Source organism: Myxocyprinus asiaticus, chromosome 6 (genome assembly GCF_019703515.2).
Source record: "Myxocyprinus asiaticus isolate MX2 ecotype Aquarium Trade chromosome 6, UBuf_Myxa_2, whole genome shotgun sequence".
In the NCBI taxonomy this organism is placed as follows: Eukaryota; Metazoa; Chordata; class Actinopteri; order Cypriniformes; family Catostomidae; genus Myxocyprinus; species Myxocyprinus asiaticus.
The window spans coordinates 25,262,263-25,289,356 of NC_059349.1; the positions used below are offsets into that span (position 1 = coordinate 25,262,263).

The 27,094-nt window shown below is 37.7% G+C and overlaps 1 protein-coding gene across 3 annotated transcripts in view; it reads right to left on the bottom strand.

Annotated features, from left to right (window-relative positions):
• Positions 1–167: 167 nt before the first annotated feature.
• The window catches only part of ctdsplb (CTD (carboxy-terminal domain, RNA polymerase II, polypeptide A) small phosphatase-like b), a 33,515-nt gene continuing 6,588 nt past the window's right edge, over positions 168–27,094 (bottom strand). Inside the window, exons 2-8 of one of the 3 annotated variants that reach the window (XM_051699518.1) lie at positions 17,346–17,506; positions 16,727–16,759; positions 9,922–10,023; positions 6,968–7,024; positions 6,001–6,093; positions 4,993–5,178; positions 168–3,605 (exon numbers count right to left, since the gene is read on the bottom strand). In XM_051699518.1, the coding sequence (XP_051555478.1) occupies positions 3,480–3,605; positions 4,993–5,178; positions 6,001–6,093; positions 6,968–7,024; positions 9,922–10,023; positions 16,727–16,759; positions 17,346–17,506 (758 nt within the window). In that variant the 3' untranslated portion in view covers positions 168–3,479. The remainder of the gene's footprint in view (positions 3,606–4,992; positions 5,179–6,000; positions 6,094–6,967; positions 7,025–9,921; positions 10,024–16,726; positions 16,760–17,345; positions 17,507–27,094) is intronic. The other 2 variants (XM_051699516.1, XM_051699517.1) reach the window with 2 other exon arrangements.

Here is a 27,094-nt window from a genome sequence, read left to right on the forward strand (position 1 = left end):
TGATCTAAACAAAGCAGGTGTCATTTTAAAGCTTAGAATCTGGACTTTACAATTCATAAATCTGTTCCTACCAATTCTTAAATAATACTTTAATTTTCTTACAAATTAGTAAGAACAGTTGGTAAACTCTTAAAAAAAGATGATATAGCCATGTTATATTTTGTTGGAAAGGTCTCAAAAATGCAATGAGCAGATTTGTTTCACTCAGAGGCCAAACTGCAGTAAGTATTATTGTATGAAAGTCCCACTGACATGCATAAATACAATAAACAGGAGTGTCTTTTTGTCACGTTTTTCCTTAATAATACCTGAAACATACATATGACATAGAAAATAACATATTGCAACTTACAACAGACTATCCCGATTCAAACAAGCCCAAACACAACTTTATAAGTAGATCTTGAAATATTCCTTATAGAGTGTATATAAAAAGACAATACACAAAAGGGCCCTCAAAACAAGTTGTATTTGTGTGTGTGTGTACATGTCTGAGGATTTTGTGTGTGCAAACACATATAAACATATGTGCTCATCTAAAGGACTGGGATGCTCCTGAACACTTAATATTTCTGTAATTTGTAGTCTAATCCATTCATTTCCAATGGCCAGTCATTTCAGAACAGGAACACCACAGGTGTAACAAAGTGAAATAAAACTAGAATAACAGAATATTTTATGAAAATTATCTAAAAAAAAAAAAAAAATGGTGTTCAGATGCCCTGTGTGAACAAAGTCATGGAATTTTATTCTAACTGGTAAAATTAACTAAAATTTTCATAAAGTATATCTGTTTGCTTTGACCGGAACACATATAAGGGTTAAAGAAAACTTAGTACATAGCAGCAAATCAAATAAAAGTCATTTTCTTTTTTAAAAAGGTGCTTTAATATAACACGTCAGAGTCCGGAAGAAAACTTGCGATAACCATGAATGAATTCAACTTGAAATATAATCCAAACATTAGCACTGTACAGCCTCTCCGAACTGATTTCAAACCCGAGTAAATCCAATTACTTTAAAGTTTCTATATGGCTTACTGCAAAAATATTAAAAAAAGAAAATAAGGCAAATTCTCAAATAGACAATGTGTATTGAAACAAAGAACCAGACAGTTTAGAAGTGAAAACACATGGAGATCAAATGGAAAATACCACAACCGTGACCAAAACCAACAGTGTTTCAACTGTCAGATCACCTGCAGTCAAATGTGTCATAAAACAATGAAATGTGAAACGCATTGTGTTTAAAAAATCCAAGCATATTTTCCAACACTAGAAATCAAGTACTTCGAAGCCAAATATCTGGGTTGCTTTAAGGTGTAAACTTCAGCAAATAGTCAATAGAAGGAGAGGCTCTGCAGCACTCAAACAAGCAGAAAACAGCAGCTGCGGGATAACATACGAATACATATATCTCAAATACTGACAGAAGACCATAAAGTTAAGAATGAATTGCTCTCTGTTGCCTGCTGTGGAGCAGGATAAAGAGAGATGGAGAGAGGTAGACGATGAAAGACTGAAAAAAGTGGACAAAAGAAAAATAAATGACAACTCGTAGTGAAATTAACTATGAAGTGGCGGACTCTGGGCAGTGAGAGGCTATTGCCTGCTCAGCAGCAGATCGGGAAATGCAGGTGCTGCTCCTCTCATCTTAGGCACTGTGGTGATGGAGAGTCTGCACAGCTTGCACACTACTTCAACAACAATCAGACCCACAATCACAAGGGACAGCTCTACATAAGGGCAATGCTGCAAGCACAATATCAGTTTTGTGGGTCTCACCAAAAATCAACCCATTTTGATGAAGGCCATACAAACTCAAAGGAATAGAACATTGTCATCATTCACTCGCTCATTCATGTTGTTCCAAAACCTGGATGACGTTCTTTCCTACATGGAATGCAAAAGTAGATGTTAGGCAGAATGTATGTATCAGTAACTATTCATTTTCATTGCATCTTGTTTGCATACAATGAAAGCAAATGGTGACTGAGGCTAACATTCTGCCTAACATCATCTTTTTGTGTTCCACAGAAAAACGGAAGTCATGCAAGTTTGGAACAACACGAGGGTGAGTAAATGATGACTTTGTTTTTTTTCTCTTTTTTTCTCTTTTTTTTTTGTGACATTTTTGGGTGAACTATCCCTTTAAACTTGTCGATTCTGAGCCATGTTAGTTCCGTAGTGCCGTGGATTATGCTCTAGCACAAGCTGCACAGTCTCTTGTCCCTGGGCTGGTACTGTTTGTACCCTACAGGGAGGTCTTTTGTAGTGTAGTGTACAGTGGTAGCAGCAGCAGGGTATGGTCTAAAACAAGCTGAAACTAATTAAAAATAAGATCAGTCTTATAAAGATGTTGGACCTGTACCAATTTTCAATACTACACAAATCAAACAATGAGAAAAAAAAAAATAATAAAAGGGATACATTTGCAATTGTGCATCCTGACGCCTATAAAAGGACACTTCCCTTTAGGAATACTACAAAAGGGGGAACAACTGCAGTGTCTATGCTATTTCACCAAAGGCATTCAGACCAAGTTTAAAGAAATACTAATGACTAAAATTCTATCTTGTAGAGTCACTTGGCAACTTCTCTGGATTAATTTTGAAATGTCTAAATATTTGTCTGCACATCAATTAAAAGTACCAATATTTGCTGTATAATTTAACAGTCAATTCAGTTGGGCCTGTTTGCTGAGAACAAAAACAATAACTAATAATGATTGGCACAATACAATCTTCCACTTAAGATTGTTTACTACTAGTCTGTATAGCAAGAGAGGCCATAGTGTACAAGAAGAGTAACCTATCAAGTGCAAATGCATTCCTTTGCTCTTAGAAAACAAAAAGTAAACATATACAAGTCTAGATAATCGATCTATATAATGGCACAAGCTAAAGCAAAATGAAAAGGGAAAAAAAGCACAACAAGAATAAAGATGGAGACATTTACCCAGCTTTACATAATTAAAAATCTCTGGCCTCTTTTAACAGTGCTTTTATAAAAAGAGTCTGACCAGCCTCTATTTTAAAGCATATCATTCTTGTAAAGATTAGGTTCTCTGGAAATAAGTTGTGTACAAAATGTTAGTTTTCCCCCTGTAAAAATGACATTCAAAAAAGGCACTTTGTTGGGTTGGAGAGGAAACCCCACAGTCCTTTAACCCTACATATTTCTACCTGCATAGCAACACCTCAAAGAATGGTTCTGACTAGAATATTTTCATTTGAAAAAGGGAATAAAGGTAATATTTCTTTTTGGTTTCTCATAAGCACTTTTCAAAAGAGAAATATTTCAGAGTCCTTTAAAATGTTAAAAATGTCTGTTTATTTCACTGTGTGTCCTGGTGGTGTCATTCTCCTGTACTGTGAGGTGAGGACTGGTGGTAGCTGCAGGATGGAGGAGACGAGCTGCTCCTCTGATCTCCACCGGAGGACTCCAATGGCCCCTCATCAGGTGGTGCAGCTCAGCCTGCTACCTGCCCCTAAGGTTCTGCAGCACTCCATACACGTCTTCCTCTTTGCTCAGTCCCTCAAAGAAAGGCAGCAGGTCCAGGAGCTCTGTGTCATTCATGTCATCAAACCATGACTGCACCGGCACCTGCACAATACACACACACACAGTTATCCAAGGCTCCAAACATTGACTAGTATGACCTAGGGAATCAATGAATCAAAAAAGTGAGATTACGATTACGGCAGTCGCGATTAACTAAGCATTCCATTAAGTCTTGTGTTTCGTGAAATGTTTTTTATTTGCAACATGTTTTTGCTTCGGTTTAGTATTCTAACTTAACCCATACATGTCCGTAAAGCAATAAAACCGCAATGGCGAATCAAATGCTTAAATTAACCTCCTGAGACCCCCGCGTGACTGCTGATTGCATTTTTCATTTCCCTTTTTGATTTGTAACTAGTAGCACCTAATAAACAAGAAAAAAAAAAAAAAAACATTCTAGAGCAAATAGTTTTCATAAAAATGTATGTCCACATATGTGAACAGCGAGATTACATTGTGAAATTTTAAATAACACTAGTTTGAAATGCACCTTATTTTCATCCTCCATTTTCAACTCCATATAAAGCCTCTGAAAGCAACATTTTTCAGCTTTTGAATGAACCCATTTATTCTCAATGTGAAAATGCACAGTAAATATATAGGAATACATTTACTAAATACTAATGTTAATGAATAGAATCATATTGCACAGTGATAACAAAATAAAATAACAAAATGTATATTAAAATGAAGCGAAATGACCACAGATGTGTTAGAGTTGAAAGTTATTTAAAATAACTAACATGTTTTTTCTACTTTTGAGGAAATGCAGTGCCAGTTTCCACATATGTGGACATCATGTTTATCAGGGCACTGACGTGTGAAAAATGAATGGATTTTTTAAAAGCGGCATATCAAACGAAACTAAAGACTCTACTTTTTACAACCAAACAGGTTTCAAAGAAAAAAAACGTAAAGCTTTCTTACCAAAGGCACATTTGTTAGCGCTGTGTCCGTAGGAAATGCTTCAAGGAAATCGACGGCATGCTGTTGAGTCACATTACTCGGTGCGGCATAATATTAACCCTTAAATGTCTGTCTAGAATCTTGAGTCTTGTGAACAGTATTCAGTCATTTTTAATTATTTAAATTATGCATTGTGTATAGCATAGCCAAAATACAACGTCCACGCATGGATGCAGGGTCGCACGAGGTTAAGGCCTTTTCACACCAAACTTGAAGTCTCGCTCCACATAACTGTATATTAAACATCAAATATGTGCTGATTGGCTGTGGTTTTGTTACACTGCGCAGCTTTTTTGCTTTCAGTGTGGGCAGTAAAATGACTGTTTGCTGGAAACTGTCTGGTTAGAACAAGTGTAATGGCATCATAAATTGTTTCTACAATTGAAGAAGTACTTCATTAGAGGTAGAATTACCAAAGAGTAACCAACATTGTATTAGAGTTGCATTGGCAATCAAAACTCACAGCATTTTCAGGATGGAAAATGTAGGAAGCAGGGGAGTTGTCCACAATGATTACATTCCTGAGCTCTCTCCCTAGCCGACTAAGGTCTTTGACATAGTTCCCTCTGTGGAAAACACAGGATTCCCGGAAGAGTCGTGCCCGAAACACACCCCACTGGTCCAGAAGGTCAGCCACTGGGTCAGCATACTGAAGCACAAACAGATAGAAAAGACATTTAGTCTTAAATCTGTCTTAATCCAGAGTCTGGACTGTGGAATCTTCCAGCTGCTCCCTGCAACAAATATGAATATAAAACACCAAAACATAGAACAGGCAAGCTGCTAGGGCAATGTAACACTAGTTCCATTTCTATGCAATTGACAACGTCTACAAAAAGGACTAAGGAAACCTACAAAACACTATTAAATCATAGTCAGAAATGTGCCTCTTAAGCAAATGAGCCATTATGTCCTTGATATAACTGAGACAAAAGCAACCAAGACACGTGATCTAAACTACTGAAGGCTGCAAACATTCTCAACAGCTAATGTGTCATTAACAGGTATGAGAAAAAACATGTCAGGGACATCAGCTACAGATACAAATGAAACTTCACAGCGTACCATAAAAGCTGCCAAACTAAAACAATATAAGGTAGCAGCAACTGCAACTATAGGGCATGGCTACTGGTACATGGCACGCATTCTGTAAGAGCCACGGTTGTCATAGGGACACTTACCCATGCATTAGCAGCTAAAACAAATGCAGGCCACACAGAGACAGAGAGGGGGTCAGATATTAGAAGAGCAGCATATGAATCAACACCCACCCAACACACCTTAAATCATCCAGCAGCACATAAAGAGCTCTGGCAGATATATTTTCAGTATCATCACAGTATGAGGTGGCGCTGCTTTTGTGTATGGAGTTAAGAGGGGCTGGCTGAATGTAGTGGTGTACTTGTATTTTTTGACATATCCCGATTATTTGTTGACATTAAATGAGTGTGGTGCCTAGGTGAGGACAAACCTTTGCTAGACTGGCCGTGAAAAGCACACATTCAAACAGCTCGCCCATTTTCTGCAGGAACTCATCCACATGAGGTCTTTTGAGCACATACACCTACAAAAGGAGATAATGTGATACACAGAACAATTCAAGTTACATGAGCCAGAACTGTAGGCAGACAAAACAACGAGAAGCTATGCAAGGTATAAAGTACAGTCTGCCAGTCATCACAAAATCAACAACAACATGCTGATCACAGTCCCGAAGCAAAGTGGACACATAATTCATTTCTTATTTTGTAATAAACGATTGACTGTACACTATTCTGCTTATTGCGTAGCAAGATCTCAAATATATCAAATAACTGGACATGAAATATTGATTTAAGAGAGTGTGGAGTGATTTGAGGGACATGAATCCAGTGCAGCTATATAGGAAATCGGTTGACTGGGATGATGGTCTATTATAAAGTTTAGGGGGCATTCTAGAAAAAGATCTGAATGCAGAATATTCAGATTGGTCATAATGAAGTATATAAATCATTCTTATCACTGATGTTATCACTGACTTATCACATTCTTATCATTCTCTTGATCTTTTGAACCTTGAAAGACAGAAGGACAAAGCACTGAGGAACATAAATCAAGCACAACTTACAGTACATATCAGCTCCTTGAAGACAGACAGCTGCCACCTAGTGCAAGTAATCATGAATAGGCCAACCAGGACAGACAGCCTATCCTGGATTACTTGAACAAGGTAACAGCCAATTAGTTGTGCTGTTTTTTCGCCACTCCATCTAGTAAAGTTCAAATGTCCAGTATACACTTACATGAAAGACTTATAACGGTTTTATAATGACTATAAAGCACTCCAGGGCATTTATAATGACTACTTTACAACTTCAAACAATTCAACATTTTTATTATCAAATGTAATTCATCAAATATGAATCATGTTTTATTCATAGTTTTCATCAGTACTGTACCTGATGCACTGTGCCGTCTATCTCCACTGGGACAATGAAATCAGCATTGCTAATGGGCTGCGAGAAAGAAAAAAATGTATCAAGAAGTTATAACTCAGCCCCAACTAGGAGATAACATATCTCAAAACATTACACAATGAAAAACCCACAGCAGATCCGCATGATGTCAGCGATCAGAGGGTTATCAATGTGTGATAAAGTTTGTTTACTTATAAGTTGCATTCATGCAATAAAACAGCAGAGGGCGTCTGTGTTCTTGTCATACAAAACCTCTTGCTACTAAAATTACTAGTCAAGCCTGAGGGATCAGGGGCACAGCAACTATTATGCCTGTTTTACACCGCACACCGAAACAGGACAAAAGCAGTGGATATTTTTTTCCAAAAGAGTGTATTTACATCATAAGCGGGAGTTTCGGCGCCAAGTCTATTTTTGCTGTGCTGCTCAAGCTGAATTAAAGTGAAAGTGCATTATTGATGGATATCATGAAGATGAGTTGACCAAAAAAAAATTATATTGCCCAGATTAAGCATATATTTGTAGTCTAGTGTGTTTTTATTTTAATAACATCTCATAGGGAATGACACAAACACAAATGTAATTATTTTAATTATTTAGCTTAAGCAGACATTCAGTTTTATAATTTAAAACTAGTTTACTACAAGTCATAGCCTTAAACAAACAAAATAAAACTGTCCTTTTTTATACTATTACACTGAGAGCAGGTCTAAAGGGTTGACTGTAATACCTATATACAGCCGAGTGTGTTACCAAATGTAAACAAATGCATGCGACAGCACGTGTAGTCGGTAAATTCAAAACTAACCTCAGTTTGTACTGAAAGACACTTGTATTAAACTGCTCTGTTGCCCTCAACTTTTAATAAGGATTACTTTACAAAGGAAAAAACATGGGATGCTGTATCTGGCTGTTGGTAGTGAAGAAGAGTTAACACATTGGAAGTGCGTCCTTTTTTTGAGGAAAGTATTTAACACTTAAAAGTTTTGGCTGGTGCTTGAACAAAGAGATATCGCTATTCAATGGTTGTGCATAATTACCTTTTCTAACTATATTTTTAAGTGTGATCGAGCCAAACCGAGTGACCAAACCGTCCTCTGTTGTGCAAAACAACATTCAGGCTCATCGTCCTCCCTCTCCACTAAATAGTGATGTTTAAAAATGAGCAGAGCTTATTGTGTTGGCTGTCACTACATGAAATAATTCTACAAGACTGCATTAGATTACACCAGCATCATGTCAATACGATTTCATGATGATCATGCTTGTAACACTTACCAATAATTCACTCCTGAAAGCCATTTTATAACTTTATTTTCTGTTTAGAGCGCAGCAGTTTCTGCAGCAGAAATGCTGCAGGTGTAAAAGCACACACGTTGTTTGCTGCAAAATTGTCGTGACGCACTGCTTCGGCGTGCAATGTAAAACAGCCGTTAGGAATGGAAATCGCATTTTCATATCAACAGCCATCCAGTAATTACTTGAATTTAAGTCTCATGAGTTTTAAGTACACATAACACAGCAACAGTTCTTGGTTCACGTCAGACATGATGAAATAAATGACTTGTGGTTCAATCAGTTTATCATTCACTAAAAAAAAAACGGCTGATAAAAGTAATTTGCTATGTTCTGCGGTTTAGATTCAAAAGAACCGACTCATAAAGGGGTGGTCACACTACACATCATGCTCCCTTCGCTCCCAATCAAATGCATCCAAACACAGGAGACTTTAAAATACATTTTGCACTACGCTGCAGAAGAAAAGTTCAAGTGTCTCTGAAAAAAAGTTCAAAGAACTCTGACCTGCAAATCTGGATGACGAGAAGACATGTGACCAATAAAAGATAGAAACGTCACACACTGACATCTTGGCTAAATTACATATTTAGTCATTTATATCATTACATAGTTCAAAGCTGCATGTTTATATTGTTCCTGGAAAGTGAGTAGACAGAATATTCTAAAATTTTGAATATAATATTTTTGCTAACTGACTTATTTACTAAAACCAGTAGTGCATGACATCATATCCCAATTCACAAGGTAAAGTTACTCCATGATTTGCATCCTAAATTTCTCTATTAAAACTGTTTATGTTCATACAGTGCTCCCCTCCATCGGAAACCAAGAAAAACAGTCTGCAACTGTGACACCCTCAGCCAAAACAGAGTTGTTTAGAGTCAGCTAATGTGTTGCTGGCTTTAATGTTTCAGTTAAGGAGCCAATAGTCCTTATTAACAGCAGTGGCATATTTGATTTTTGATGTGAATGAAAACGAGGCAGTGAGGGATAGTCTTACAGTCTCTTCAAGAGCATCCACTGTATAAAGCTATCACAAAAAGCTCCTAGATCAAATCTCATTTTCCACAACTCATGTTTTCTGGAGGTTTTTGTCAACTTAAAGTTCTTGTAAAGATGTTTTTTTTTTTTTTTCAAGGTTTTATCAGCGGAATGATCCAAAACATTTTAAACAGAAATGAAAATTGAAGACAAGCTGATTATAACTTAAGACACAATTTTGACCGAAACAGAGAACTGAGTGGAATTAGGAGAACCCAAGATGAATTTAATTTGATCAACCCCAGCTATTCTCACTTCTTCTGAAAACATCCAAACCCTCCCTTGCACCAAACTAAAGCAAACTACATTATCAAGAGCTTGAAATGCTTAATATTAATCAGTGTTGCTGTTCTACTCCTATACTATCAGGAGAGATAAATGTGCCCTGACTAAGCAGTCACTTAGCATCACAAGAAGCACTGCCTACATGCATATATAGGCCTGATGTAAATAGGTCACAGTGGGTCAAAGTCACTAAGGCAGTTACAGATAGAAGTGACAATTTCATAACATCTCAATAAGGACAAATCTGTAGCTTATTCCCGGTTGCTTACGTTTGGCAATTACCAGAGGAGGATCTGTGGTCATTTAATTACCTTAAACGAGCTGTGCACCAGAGTCTCATCCAGGTCTATTACCACACACTTCTTTCCATAGTCGTTTATGTTAACCTCTGGGAGGAGGTACTTCTCTGGAGGCTGAGGAAATGCAAAACAGAGAGGATTAATGTGATGAACAGAGACAGAGAGAGCAGTTTTACCGTAATGTGCAAGAAATTAGGCACAGGAGATTAAGCTGCAATGTGTTAAGAGGGAGACCGTTATAAAGCCAAATGAGCAGAGAGATGGTGAAAAGCAGCAGTTACCAACAATCTACACATTTCCTCCGGAAATTTAAAAGATAGCTTCTGCCATTTTTGGAAGCGTGTTTCCTGTGCTGTTGCACAGAATCATGCTGTAACAACCCAGCTCTTCCTCACAGATTCATCCAACAGGAAGTGGAAAGGATTATGGCCGTGCATGTGGATTAAAGGTTTTTCACACATTAATCAAGAGATGCTGAATGAGTAAAATTAGGGTACTTTTACACTTGGTTAGATTGCTTGGACCAAACCTTATTTCATTTCCTCCCCCTGCCACTGCTGGTCTCTGTTCACATCATATTTTTGGGGTCTGAACCACAGTCCGATTATGTCATCAACGTGAGTTCAAGCGGCAGCTGTTTACTACTGTAACTAGGCAACAACTCAAGAAGACATCAGCTTTGCTGTTTTATTAAATTATTCATTTTGGATTTACCACCAAAACTTTACATTCACAAAATTATGTTTGTCTGCAACGAATGCATTGAATGTGCAATGATGTGAAGAATATTAGGGTTTGTCTGCTGCGAACCTACAGATGCGTTGCAAGAGTTGTGAGGAATGTGAGCTGCTCTCTGAAGGTGATTTATTTGGACACAAGCTGGTATGAGAAATTACGATCGGGAATAACTGCAAAGACGCGAATTACACGTTACCGATAGCGATCCACTTCGCGCTTTGGTACGTTTTTTGCGTTCATATTAACAGCAAACCGCATTGGAGTTCACATGAATCGTACCCCAGACCACCTTTTCAAGCGGATTCAGGTGCGGTTCCCGGTTGCACACCTGAGTTCGTAAAACAGCACTCACACCACCCAAACGAATTGAACTTTGATGTCATTCGAACTCAGGGACGCACCAAAAGTACTAGTGTGAAAGCACCCTTAATCTGGCGTCACACTAGCAGACTCTAAATAACTCTATTTGACTGGAAGTCGTCACACTTGGCAACTGTTGTTTGCTGATCTTGCTCTCCTCAGTCAGAGGGCCTTCCATACTCACCAATTACGAATGAAGGACAGGTGTCACACTAAACAACTGTCTTAGGCTTTTCTCAACACTTCACTGTTACACCCCATTTTCTCAGCCAATCAACTTGAAGCTCGCCAAAATAAGAGCAAGACAAGAGCATAAACAATAATCACGAAGAACAATTAGTGTTTCGCGGCAGCAGTTGCAATTTGTGCCTTATCATTTGTGGTTACATACGATGTATGTCTCCACACTGAAGTCGTTGTGAAAAAGGCTCATCAGCGCCTATTCTTCCTGAGACAGCTGAGGAAGTTTGGAATGAACCGCCACATCCACACACAGTTCTACACCTGCACTGTAGAGAGCAACCTAACTGGCTGCATCTCCGCCTGGTACGGCAATAGCACCGCCCACAAACGCAAAGCACTGCAAAGGGTGGTGCGAACTGCCAAACACATCATCGGAGGTGAGCTTCCCTCCCTCCAAGAAATATATACAAGGCAGTGTGTGAAAAAAGCTCAGAGGATCATCAGAGACTCCCGCCACCCGAGCCAAGTGCTGTTCTCACTGCTACCATCAGGCAGGTGGTATCGCAGCATCAGGACCCGCACCAGCCGACTTCATGACAGCTTCTTCCCCCAGGCAATCAGACTTCTGAACTCTTGATCTCCCACGATCAAAATACATCAGCACCGCACTTTATTACCCTTACTCTTATATCTCACACCGGACTGTCATAAATTATATTATTATTATATTATATTCTCTCTTAACAACTGACTATCAACCGACAGCCTGAATGTCAATACAGTACAATACTGTACATTCTATATATACTCTTTTATATATTTTTGTTTTTTATTGTTATTGAATAATGTGTATCAATATAGTGCATATTGTATACTGTACAGTGTATGTTATTATTTGTATATTGTTGAGTGTAATTATGTGTATATCAGATGTTTAAATTGGGCTGTGTTAATTTGATGTTATTGTAATCGGTCTCATCACTGTCACGACTGCTATGTTGATCGAAACTGCACCCAAGAATTTCACACACCATTGCACTTGTGTATATGGCTGTGTGACAAAGTGATTTGATTTTGATTTTGATTTTTTTTTTTGTATGACCAAGCGAAGTCATATAAACGAGTGGGAAAGTTGGAATTCTAGATGATACCCCAGTTGCTGAGTCGGGACATTGGAAAGAGCGCGTCGACATGAAAGATGATGGGAATCCCAGGAGATCAGCAGTTACAGAAATACTCAAACCAGCCCATCTGGCACCAAAAATTATGCCATGGTCGAAATCACTGAGATCACATTTTTTCCCCATTCTGAAGGTTGATGTGAACATAAACTGAAGCTTCTGACCCGTATCTGCATGATATTATGCATTGCACTGCTCCCACACAATTGGCTGATTAAATAATCGCATGAATAAGTAGGTGTACAGGTGTTCAGAGAGTGTAGATGACAGTCAACTAATGACTCACCCTTCACGGTTTAAGCAAATTAATTAATAATTTGTTAGATACCATTTATTAATGAATTATATAAGTGAAGTATAAGTTATGTGGGTTTATTCACCGGTACAACAGATAAAGAGCTTTTGCCGTCATTCATTGTGTATTTGCTTAAGATTGGCTTGTTCCGTATTTTTAAAGCTCAGAGGTACGATCTTCCCAGGTCCACTTGAAGAAAACATCATTGGTCCTGTGTAACCATCCCACCAACTGCCAGCAATAATTTCAAACAAGCAGAAGAACAAAAGGAGTTTGTGAAGTGATTATCTCAGCAGGGAGTTCCGACGGTCAAGGGATTCACGACCTCCCACTGGCAGATGCAAATGCATACTCCCGTCTCCCTCCACCTGGCCAGTTATTATATAAATGAAGCTCACAACTGAAAATCAATGGAAAATTCAGCTAGTGTGGCACTGGCTTTAGAGAGTGACTTTAGCATTGACAGCCTGTATGAAATCCCGTAATTTCATAAACTGTCAGTGAATGGGCCCCTCCGTTCATCCGACTCTCTAATCCTCACTGCACTGTCTCAGTTCAAGCAGAGGCAATCTTGTTATAGAGGGAGGCAGTATGCTGTCGAGTCTATCTAAATCCCTGTCTTTTTAATGGGATGACTCAAGCTTAGGAATGACTACTGGAGCGCAATCATGATCCTGGTCTGAACTGCTGAATGAACGCAGAAAGACAGCCAAAACACTTACGGTTTATCTGCAGGTAAATTCCTGTTCCGTACACAAACAACAATGGGGGTTACAGCAAAACCTTTATCCGCCGGTATTTAAAAATAAAAAACAACCTCTACAATCAGAGACAGGCTTAGGGACCTGATTGACCTAAAATCATTAAAGGATTGATTATGAGATCTGAAAAAGCCTAGCGGTGAGATTAACAACAGAATAGACAAGCTAAACCCTCATCAGTTAAAGATTTGCAGGCAATGCCCTAACCTATTCATAAATCTTTCTAAAAAGAACAGTAACAAAACAGTAATAAATAGAATATAGCTCTTGCATTATCAAACCAGAACAAGTCATAATTGTTTAACACATGTTCTTATCGTATTACATAATCTCTCAATAGTTAAATCACAAGGGGTGGGTACAGCTAACATGTGTTGCTAAATGTCTTAACCCTTACTGTGTGAAAAAAAACATGGGGCTTTCCAGACGTCTCAGAAGAATAATACACAGTGCATGCAAGCATCCGAGAGGGATCTGCCAAGTGCATCACTCAGTACGTTAACATGCGCAGCTATAATCGAGCTAAAGCAGGTTTTTGTGTAATCAAGCTACAGTCTTAATCTGTCTTTTCAAGAATGCATGAAACAATCCTTAATCAAATTTTTTTTAATGTTTTTTTCGCCATTTCTTGTTTTTCATCTGTCCATGTATTTAAGAATGTTCAGCAACTTCAGCTGCAACTACATGAAGGTGATCTTCTCATACGTCCAAAATGTTTTGTTCTTTGCATTCGCCATGATACCTCTACCTCGCTTATTTTGCATTCAACTTCTGTGATAAATACACGTTGTGCATCAACTGATTTTTTGAGAACACAAACCCAGTTGTGGTCGGATTAACTTATGTATGTAGGGCCCTATGATTTCCGCATTTCGACGGAATCACAGAATCCATTGATAAAAACGGAATTAACTATAAAACACGGAATGTCACAGAATTTGACATATTTGGGATGAAATTAATGTACAAATGCACAATTAATTCAATTAAAATCATGATATGTCCTAGTGTGATGATTAAACCACAAAAGGCTGAGATTTAATTCAACAAATGGCGTATATGGTCTGCATAAGCTTCAAGAGTAAGTGAATGTGAGAAGCCACTGCTTATATACTAACCGCAAGATTAAAGCTGCACTATGTAAGATTTTTTGGTTTAAAATGAACAAATTGCCATTATTGATTGAGTACATAAACAAAGTTCAAAACAATGTCCTTACCTAACCCCGATTCACTACGGTTAGCCTATAAAAATTATTTGTACTTTGAGCTGTTGGGTTCGATTTGGTGCGAAATCGCTGGCTTATGGCGTTCATCATTGTGTCATTACGTCATGTCCGCACACAGGAAAGTAGTACCGGCTGTCTCATGTTCCGGTTGGAGAAACTAACTATGCTGTAACTCAGTTCAGTAACAATCACACAGTTCAGGACAGCATCATTGCAGTCTAGATGGATGTTTATCTGTTATCGATTTGGTGAAGTTGTTTACCTGCTATAATGCTTGGATATGTTTTCTGGTAGGGTTGTTGAAGCTTAGATTGCTTGTCATGCTTGTATGAATCAAACAATACTCGTGTGTTAACCAATCGCAATGTATCTACGTTGTCCAGTAAAGTTAATGTGACATGTTTAATATGTATGACTTCTGAAATTAACTTCTTGTAATTGTTATATTGTATATTTAAGCATATTATTTTTACATTTAATAAAGTATATTTTATCCCCATCAGTATTGAATCCTCATTTTATGTTTTTAGTTCACGGTGTTATTGTGTGCATTGCATAGACATGCTATTGTAGTAACTAGGGCTGGACAATATAGTAAAAAAATAATAAAGTCTTCTATTGATCTCGTATCAGCCATATCACAAGTTTAACCACTTAAATTTAAAATTGTAGTACAATTCAAACATTAATAGTAGATAAAACACTTGAATAATCATATTAAGAGCTATTGGTGGTGGCTGAGGAGAGTCCCCTGTTCTTTATTTAAAAGTGCTTTGAGTGTAGTGTCAAAAAAGCGATTTAAGTGTAAAATTCATTCAATTACGTAAATAAGAGTGTTGTTTATCTTCATCAAAGCAAGTAATATTTCCATTTCAAATGTTTAATCGTATAACGTAATATCAACATGAATAGCATGTTATGACTCCGGCTCCAGTCATGATCACGCACAGTCGATGTCCAGGTGGCTCAAATTGGGAGATTCATCTGCCAGAAAAGAAGTGCCAAAACACGACTGATGTAACGTATTCTTCCGCAAATTGCTTGCAATTTTAAGTTTCAACCACAGATGTCGCTAGAGGGCACAAAGTTACGTAGTGCAGCTTTAATATCACGTGTGCTCCATGTGTGTATTAATGACAGAGCATATCATTTCGTTCGATGTGAAGCGCAGCACATATAGACTATATATATTTAGATAATTAAATCATAGCCTTTTGCAGTTTAATAAGCACATTAGCCCATTTAGCTTTCCGGAGGTGAGAAGTGAAGCCATCAAAAACATCCGGTTTTCCACCAAAATAAAAGATTCATTTAACTAGACATGTGAAATTATAAAATGCAACAGAAATATTTTCTGTTTAGTAAAATGTAATATTCAATGTAGTTGTAGTAGCAATAATCATGATGATAATAATAATAATATTTCAATAATAATTACATTATATTTAAGCAATATCATCACTGCTTTCATTAATACTGTGATGCTCTACTGTGCAGCACTGTATTTTACAATAATAATAATAATATTAATAATAAACAAAAAACAAAACTCAAATTTTGGGTTTTAGATTGTGCTGTGAAGATCAGTAGACACTCTTAATTTAATAAAAAAATAATGCAATGGTATGTTAAAAAGTAACTGTTCTGTTTTCATTTTATTAAAATTCTATGAATTAATCTGATTAGACAGTTTTTTAATGATAAAATGTCATTAAACTTTAAAACCTGGAATTCAGAGAAAATAAAAGGGAAAACACAGAATTTGGGAAAAAATAAAACGGAATGCATGCTGGACAAAATAGAGCTACAATCGCATTACCTAGGTAATTTGGTCCGACCCCGTAAAATTCGTACTGGTACAATTTCAGATGGACAAAAGCATTTACATGACATTTTAAAAAGACTAATTCTGTTTTAGTTCGACTGAAATCAAATTTTTCAAGTGCATGTGAACGTACTGACTGTCCAAAGAGCTGCTTCAAAAGATATGAGTGTACAGTACAATGAAGGGATGTTCCATGTGGCATGCGAGAGCACACAAACAGAGGGAGCGAAGAGGAGTCATACATACACCGGGGATAGGGATGACCTCAACCTGGTCACACTGGGACATAAGTGATGAAGACAAAGAGGAAACAAACAGAATAAATGAGGTGCTGAACACAAGGCAAATGGACATTAATTCAGACAAATGTGATACAGTCTACACAAAGAAAGAGTGTGTTGTGATGAATTACATTCAAAGGAATACTTCGTCCAGAAATGACAATTCTGTAATTTACTGAGCCTCACTTTGTTCCAAACCCATATGACCTACTTTATTCCATGAGACACAAAGGGTGATGTTAGGCAGAATGACAATCTCAGTCACTATTCACTTTCATTCTATGGAAAAAAGATGCAATAAAAGTGAATGGTGACTGAGATTGTCATTCCGCCTAACATCTCTTTTTGTGTTTAACGGAAGTCAGTCAGTCATACAGGTTTGAAACAACATAAGAGTAAATGATGACAGAAATTTCATTTTTGGGTGAACTATCCCTTCAGAGAGCTTGATTTCAACTAGATGCTAAAGCAGTGGTAGCAAACAGAGACCAAAGACTCTTGATCAATAAACAGCTGATCCTGCTGTAATCGCTTTCCTGATAGAAGATGAGTGCTGTTAGGGGACATGTTTGGGGATGTCTCACCTTTGGTGGAGCTCCGTTTTCCTCCACAGGTGGGGGAAGAGGGCTGCTGTTGTTGTTGGGGGTGGTGGGTGGCTCGGCATCGTAACTCCTCAGACAGCAGAACAATGAGCTGAAGATGCTGCGAGTCCTCTTCTTCTTCAGACTGCAGTTGGACAGCGAAACTAAAAAGAGAACAGAGAACATGTCAAACAAGGTAGATGAAGTGACCGAGTGAAAATTCCCCCTTTATCTAATTCACATTTGACAGTTCCTACTCTTTCATACCTTGTTACAAAAGTAATGGAGGAATATTCCAGTTCAATACAAGTTAATTTAAGCTGACAGCATTTGTGGCATAATGTTGATTACCACAAATAATAATTTTGACTCATCCCTACTTTTCTTTAAAAAAAAGAAAAAAAATTGAGGTTACAGCGAGGCACTTACAATGGAAGTGAATGGGGCTAATTCCATGGGTTTCCATCGCAAGTTAAAACTCAGGTATTATTTGAGCTGTAAGGTTGTTAAAATCATAGTTTTTAAGAGTCGTTCACCACGATTACAGAGTTTGCAGTGTTAAATCATCATGGCAATGAAGTTGTAAAATTGGATTTAACTTTACACAAAAAAGGTTAGTAAGCAATTTTATCACACTAAAAAAAAAAAATTTTAAAGGAGGGACAAGTCAAATTTTTTGTGGTAATCAATATTATGCCACAAATGCTTTCAATTGAGCGTAACTTGCATTAAACCTCCAGGCATATTCCTACTGTGCATTATACAGGGTTCTCAGTTCTCACATGTTTTGATCAATTAATTTCCATGACTTTTCTAGTTATTCACAATTAGGGATTTTTAAAAATCATTTTAAAAAGATTGCACTCACAGAGAGCCAATTTAATATTTTAAAGCTTATTGTAACTAGAAGAACAGATAGTCGCTATAGAAACTTCAATGATTATTCCAGGTTTGGGGATCTCATTTTAAAATAATACATTTCCAGTAGTGGTCGACTGATATGGGTTTTTTAATGGCCAATGCCGATATCCAGAGAGCAGGGTGGCCGATAGGCCAATACAATGCCGATTTATCACACAATTTAATACAGTAAATAACAAACAAAAAATTGCTTAAAAAATAATAAACTCTTATTTAGCACTATATTTACTCTAATTTACACAATTTGTAAAAAATCTTCTAAAAAAATATTGTATTTTAAATGGTAGATAGCAGTTTCTTCAGATTTCTGTTTAGTCATCAAATTTTAGTCATTTATTTGTACATAAAGAAATTGTTAATATATTAGGAAGAAGGAAATAACAGTACACACAGTAGTCCAGCAACCATGGATAACATGTCCATGTTATCAATCGCATTTACTCAAAAAACACTGAATCAAACCAATTGCACTTACAGTGCATAGTGAATAAGACATTTACTCATACCAGTACTGTCAGATTTTACTGCTGATTTGAAATATGTTCCGTTTTGGAGATTTCGGTATTTCCCCATTCAAGTAGATTGGAGTTTCTTGCATAGAAAGACTTTGGTTGCACTCATGCGCTCGTGTGGATCCAGCAAGCAGCAGCAATCTCCTGACAGTTTAAACAGCCTGGATTGCCTGCTTGGATTGTAACCACTGACCATCATGATTTGTGAATCAGAGGAACTTTTGATCCTGATCCTGAAGTTTTTGATTCTGGCTGATAGAATATGCGCTTCAGAGGAAGATATTAGATGAGCACTCAACGGAAAGAAAATGCTGGATTTTTGTGAGGTTCGTGAATTACATCCGTTTAAACGTGATATCTGCATATTTGCAAATGGTATATAATAGAAGTTTTATTGATATTTGCATTTTCATCATTAGAAAATAAAGTTAAAAGTGACAGGGAACTGCTGAGGAAAGGCTGATAGAATACGTGCTTTAGAGGAAAATAAATGAGCACTCCACAGGATGCTGGATCTGCTGAAGTTGTGTGAGGTTGGTTTATTACATCTGTTTAAAGGAGATATGTGCATATTAGCAGACAGTATATATGATATTAGTTTTATTGATATTTGCATTTTCATCATTAGAAAATAAAGTTAAAAGTGACAGGGAACTGCTGAGGAAAGGCTGATAGAATACGTGCTTTAGAGGAAAATAAATGAGCACTCCACAGGATGCTGGATCTGCTGAAGTTGTGTGAGGTTGGTTTATTACATCTGTTTAAACGAGATATGTGCATATTAGCAGACAGTATATATGATATTAGTTTTATTGATATTTGCCTTTTTATCATTAGACAAGACTGTAAAAAAGTTACAGGGAACTGTTGAGAGAGATGGAGAATGAAACATATGAGCACTTTACGGGTGTTTTCACACCTAGTTTGTTTGTGCACTCCAAGTGCTCTCAGAGCAGTACAACGTGTATTTGTGAACAACCCAAGTGGTCTCAGACCCCCCTAAAAGGTCCTAAAAGTGAACCATACTGAGACGACCTCGTGGGTCATTTTGTGGTTTGATTGATTTGTGCGATGTGAAAGCGAAGAGGTACCAGTCCGCTTTGCATTTTATGACATAAGTACCTCGTGGCTTGCCATACATGGCTGCATTACATCATATTCCAGTCACAATTTACTGTCCACATATGGGAATTTTAAGCGAATATAGATATACCATGATTACCATGAGGTGTTTTTGTGTCTCATATTCCATTCTTGTATTATTTGAGCACCAAAAATGAACGGACCGACCGCATTCAGAGCAGAGCAGCGCGTTAAGATGAACCGCTTTAAAATGCTCTGTTCGCGTCAAACTCCCACGAAAATACAAGTGAGGGTTTTTATAGTTTCACTTTAATTTTATTTACACACAGTGTAAATGACACACAGGAGGAGACTCTTGCTTGTTCCATTACTCTCGAGATGATAGGTAAAGAAATATATTTTCAAATGCAAATAGAATTTCAAATGTTTTCCTTCATGCGAAATAAGGGCTTGCAGGTTTTATCGGAGAGCCTTAACATAACATGAGAGTGAAGAATTTAGGACAGAAATACAGTATACATTATTACTATTGCATAATGTAATATAATTGGTGGTGTTGTAATAATGTAATACATAGATTTACATAAGTAATATTTTATATCACTGTGCAATAATTTTAAATTAAAAACTCAATATTTTTAAAGCCTTAAATGTAATCATATAGCCCCATTTGATTATATGATTGCAAGTTAAATATAAATAATTTACTACTTAAGGTGTAGGCCTAACTGTCATAAGCATATGTACACCTTTTTTTGGGGGGGGGGGGTGATTTTCTCCCCAATTTGGAATGCAAAATTCCCAATGCGCTGTAAGTCCTTGTGGTGGCAAAGTGACTCGCCTCAATCTGGGTGGCAGAGGACGAATCTCAGTTGCCTCCACGTCTGAGACAATCCATGCATCTTATCACATGGCTTGTTGAGCGCGTTACCACAGAGACATAGCGCGTGTGAAAGCTTCACACTATTCTCCGCGGCGTCAACGCACAACTCACCACGCGCCCCACCGAGAGCAAGAACCACATTCTAGTGACCATGAGGAGGTTACCCCATGTGACTCTACCCTCCCTAGCAACCGGGCCAATTTGGTTGCTTAGGAGACCTGGCTGGAGTCACTCAACACGTCCTGGATTTGAACTCGCGACTCCAGGGGTGGTAGTCAGCGTCTTTACTCGCTGAGCTACCCAGGCTCCCCCAGCATATGTACACCTTAAGAAGTATGACAATTTGTATGACAATTGCTTATAATAATTGCAATTATTTATGCAAAATTACTGTCAGCCAAATTTCATAATCATGACAGCCCTAGCTGCAATGGGGTCTGAGTTCTTAAGGAGCTATTGTGTGAACAACAAGGGGTCTGAGACCACAATAATGTGAAGAGGACCAAAAAAGAAACCAAAAAAGAAACTGGGTCCTCTTTTAAGTCCACTTACATTGTGAACACCAAAAGCACTGAGGTCATTTGTGCCTGGTTCCCTTTAACAGAACTGGGTTGGGTTCACTTAAAACGTACCATATGTGAAACCACCCTAACATTACGAGCTCAAACGCATCTGCCGCTGCTTTGATATGCGGACTGTTTAAATAACACTGTGTTGCACACCAATCTATTATTGTAGTAGCACGATGCACGTAACAACAAAACGAACCGTGACTGGTCGCTTACATGTCTCAATCACTTTGCAGGTGATTTTCTGCACCCTCAAGAAAAAAAAAAATCAGCCAAACAGGAAAATGTATCGGCCTATGCTGAAGTCAGAATATCGATATTGCTGCGATATATCGGTTGACCACTAATTTCCAGGTTTTCAATGACTATGGAAACCCTGATTATAATGTTTTGATGCCTAAATCCACTTGAAGCATGCTAAATGTTGTACTGGAATTTTAGCGTAAACTGGCTGTTGAAAATCTGTGCAAAAGAGACAAAAAAATAAATAAATAAATAAATTACAAACACATTATACATTGGTAATCTGCTGTAACATAAAAATAATTACCAGTTATCTGTATCAGTTTTTAATAGTGTTGCGTCCCTTTAATTGACATACTTTTATAGCATAGTAATAAACTGTAAACTGTAGAAGTTAAATAAGGAATGCTGTAGGTGTGTTGTAATGGTTACAATCCAGCTTCAGTCAGTGAAGCTGGAATGAACTTCTAAATAACATGAGGCTCGCTAGACAAATTTCTTATTAAAATTTCTTATATTTGGTAATAAGGTTCTATAAGACTCATTACAACACTCGGTGGTAGTGGTAATGTCCAAACGCCCTTTCGGGAAATGCCTTTCTCCAAATTCAGGACGTAAATGTCAAAATGGCATGTTTAATTAAAGGTCTGAACTATCTGAACTATTATGATTTATTATGGCCAGGCTACATAACGATCTGGGGTACTCTAAACCTGCACTGCACATAATGACGGAACATCGAAGCCCCACGCAGTTCTCCTCTCCTCATTCACACAGACACTAATAATAATGTTCCTCATTCACACAGACACTAATTATAATCTGTCTTCATTCCAGTGCCACGGCAAAGGCTCTTAACGTTAACACTGAGGTCAACAGCAAGAGAAGGCCCTTTAAAAATAGTGACAAGAAGGGAAAAATAATGAAACTAGACCCCACTCACTTACAGACCACACCCTTTCCTCTTTAGGCTCCTAAACCCTAGTCCCTATACTCATTGGCTGCCGTCTCTTGCTCCATTTTAAGGGACAGAGTCTATTTTCCCTCGTTCCTGAAGCTTCAGTGACAAGTACGGAGGCGAGTAGGAGTGGGGGAATGTTTGAGGGAGAGAGGGAAGAGAGGAGAGGAGGGGCACTAGAAGATGAGGCGGCGCTTACAAAACAAACAACCTATGAGAGCCCTGCATTCCTCTCCCACCCCTCTAATGTTCCTCATGTAGTCCACAGTTGAACATCTCATGCCTTGCACTTCAAATAATAAGAAACTATGGGTGCAACATTTTTCAAAAACATTTAGAATAAAATCTAATGCTTTATTACACAGCTTTATGGAATACTTGAGTCTAACTGGTCAATCATTGCATTCAGCTGACTGATAAACTATCTAATTGACTGCTGTCCCAAGCAGCCAATTTTCTATATATTTCCAATGTCGCTTTCTTCCCACATAAATCTTGGGATGTGTACAGTCAGGCAGTAATAATTAGGGGTGGGTAGAAATATAGATTTTCTGATGCATCGCAATCTTCATTTGAATGATCTCGATAGCGATTCTTAAATCCCAAGATCGAGCTTTTATTCTATGCGCAACCACTCCACTACAATGGGAGGAAATCACTTACCTAATTTCGCTATAATGTATATTGGCAACTGGCTGGTAAACGTTTACATTTCACTCACCAGTAATTGTGTAGTATAGTGGTGAAGTATTCAGCAGCGAGATCCTTTCACTGCGTGTTGAGAGTAAAAGTTGTTCTGTGCAATGTGTGTCCAAAGACGAGATCCACGAGACCCGTTTGTCATTTAATAATGTCTCTTTTAACACCCTTTCTGTTCTCTTCAGTCAGTTGTTGATAAAAAACAACAAAAAATGAACATTTAATTCTAATCAACATGGCACAGATGAGATAAAGCCATTCGAATCCTTTCTCGTTAACATGCGATCATCTACAGACGTTCTTTAAAGAAATGCCGGTTCTGTTAGAGACAATACCACTTTTAGCACATTTTCAACAAATCAATGTAAATACGTGTAAATAGTACAAATTATGCAATTAAACAATAAATATGTAACAAATAATATCTGAAATATAATATCTTATTTATTGACTGAATACATGGATTTGTTCATTTTTAAAAAGCCGAAATGTGACCAAAATAACGAAAAATTTATCAAATATAATTATTAAAATTAATTAATACATTTTCGTAATGTACCTAGTTAGAATGTCCCCTGTACTTAACAGCATTAGCTGGGAGAGAATTTCTTTCATATATAAGCAAAAGGGACATTATAACTGAAACACCCATATGAATCGATATTAGGGATGGTATGAGTACTCAGACGTGGCAGCAATGAATGATCGTGAAAACAATGATCAATGGTGATCATGTATGATGTGACTTCTCATTTAACTCGAAATTCAGTGACACTTACCTGACAACTAAACACAAACATGTCAAAGAGGGAGCTTATTTTTAATATTGAGATTGATTACGTTGTGATTTTGAGGAGTTCATTGATTGTCATTTTATTATCATTTAATGTAAGAACTTTGACTATATCGGTAATGGATATTATTAAATAAAAGTGAATGTTTGTCACTGACTGTAATCCTCCATGCCCTGGGTGCCTACACACCTGCATCTCGACGAAATGGGAGTTGAAGATTTCCGCATGAGTTTCCAAGTTAGAAGTCCGACAATGTGTCATTCCTTTGCACTTTCCCCAGTTGAAAGGTGGAAATTCAGACTCTGAGTTGAATGGAACGCTTCATGAATCATCACAGCAACAACAATACAGAGCATCGCGGATTTCCACACAGGAGCGAACACTTGGGGAAACACACACCCACCAGGCGTGTGGCAGTGGACTCAACGTGCTGCGAGTGTTTCAAACAGCTAGACAGAGCACAGGTAAATATAACAGAATGCAGCGTCTTCAAAACTGAACTTCAACTTAATACGCATATTAAAAACGCGATGGTTATGGCATCTCCTGTTAAGCCAAAAGCGATTTGAAAATAGACGGTTCAGACAGTCACTCAAAAAAACTGGTGCGTGCTTACTAAGATTACTACAGTACCCTGAAGGAAGAACAGACAGATGCGCGTTGTGCACATTCTTTCATTGAGTTGGGCTGCGAATCTTCACATAATGACACAATATGATGCATTATATTTTGATTATGCAATCTTTTGTACATTTGTAACAGATTATTTTATAACAGCCTATAATAATGAATAGACGATACACTGGAACAACAAGATGCAATGCAGCAGCCAAAGACGTTTGTCAGACATGTTGTTATATATACAGCTATGTACATGTCATTGCCCCTCGAGTACTCGACGAGTAATGCCCATCCCTAATCGATACTGAATCAAAAGCTTATGAATCTAATTGAATCAAATCGGGAAATCTGTATCAATATCCAGCCACAGTAATAATTGCAAATAAATCGGGTCTTTTACTTGGAAAAACACTAAGGCTTTGTATAGTTATGATGTAGATAGCAGCTTAAATGTTTCCCCATTATCTAACATCATATGGAGTTTTGGGTTCCTAGCCAGTTCCCACAGTCACCTTTGCTTGCTCACTGGGGGCCTTAAGACAAATCATTTTTAAAGCATGATTTTTTATTTACACAGTAGAACTTTAACGGAGTACAGCAGCTTGGCTTCGGTCAAGAATATGGGGGAGATGAGGTGTCAGGAACCATGTTCAGCATCATGGTTTGGGGTTTATAAAAAACTTGGCATCCATATTCAACACTGATCTTGATGACAAGGTCTACTAGAGTAGCCTGTCAAAATGAGAGTCCCTTTGCAATGCCAAAATAGAGAACTGCACACAAAACAAGACTTAATCCATTTATGTTTACGGGTATGCTGATCTTTGCTTGTGTCTTTTTCCATCTGTTTATGGACAAATATAAGCACCCAAAATTAAAACAAAAGCAACCAATTTGCAGTAAGTTGTAATATAATCTATTTCCATGGGAATTTCTGTGCATCATATCAATTTGACTGTTTAGCATTCAGTTTAGCAACACATCATTTAATATGTCCAGACACTCTTGGTCAGATTGGCCTCATCTTATTCAAGGGTTTATGACATAAGGAATAAAAGTTTCCTTGATCTTTTTGACATGTAAGAGTTCATTTTACAGAACTCAAAACGTCCTCAGTACAAAGAAAGCATTTATTTAAAGCTGCAAAAACAGCTCGTTTGGATTTTCCCTACTTTGCGATGTCACATGGATGAATACATCAGCACAAGTTTTTAAATCATCGCACCCAGAAAGGTGAACAGGAGAGAACAAGACAGACTGGTCTACTATTCCTGCACACAGGACACATTTTTGTGCCCATCTGGAGTATTTTTAAAGCTTTTTTCCATAAACATGCAAATAGAAGAACTGTCATGACTGTTATCATGCATATCACGCTGCTTTTAAAGGGGTCATGATTGATCTGCTCTCTCTGTTTGCCATCTCACTGCTCAACGCAACTGGGCGGGCTACGAAAGTGATGATATGTGTGTGCATCATCTTTCACAGTGCATTGGATTATGTTTGTGTGTCACATTTAACCGTGGATTGTTTTGTGTGTGTTCAGCACATTCAGCGTGAATTTTTGTGTGTTCGGCTCACTTCAGCCTATATTATATGTGCTTTTGGCACATATCAGTGCAGATTGCGTGTGAACCAGTCACAATATGAGTCAAGCTTTTCAAAGGAACAGTGACTGAAACATGTGGCAATTAAAAACACTACTGGACCAGAGACTATTTAAAAGAGATGGGCCAATACTATTAAAATGAATAGAAGAAACTGAAACACCCAACGGTCAACGGATGTAGAAAGGAAATCCTGCCTAAAAGTTAAAAGAGCCAATCACCTTTTAAATACAGACCTCACCTGTCAATCAAATTGAGAACATGCATGCGCATTAGCTATACAAGCCAAAGATAAGTTGTTTTAGCCTAATCTGAGGGAAAGAAGCACAGTTTATGATTCCAGTATTGTCAGATTTTACTGCTGATTTGAAATATGTTCTTTGATCGTAATCTTGACCAACCGTTTAGGAGATTTCGGTGTTTCCCCATTCAAGCAGATAGGAGCTGCACTTTCATGACTGGAAATTCCTTCCTAAGAGCATTCCAAAGATGGCAGCCAGTGGACTGACTTGGTAGAAAGACTCTGATTGGACCCAACCACAATATCGTAAATAAACAATTCCATTAATGAATGTTTCATATGTCATGACTGTTTGATATTTAAAGTTTATGGTGCTGCTGTGCTTGAGTAAATAGTTTGATATATTCGCAAGGTACTGGGGGTGTGTTGTGTGTAAACCCTGAAATTTAGTTTTTCTTTATGTGGAGCTGGTTCATTCCCTTCTGACTGAGTTTAAAATATACAGTATATGGTTATACACTGTTAGCCAATCAGAACAGTGGGTGTTTACTTTAAAGTTTAAAGGAGACACTGAGGCCTAAACAGAGCGTTTCAGACATAGGGCCAGAGACAGGGTTGGAA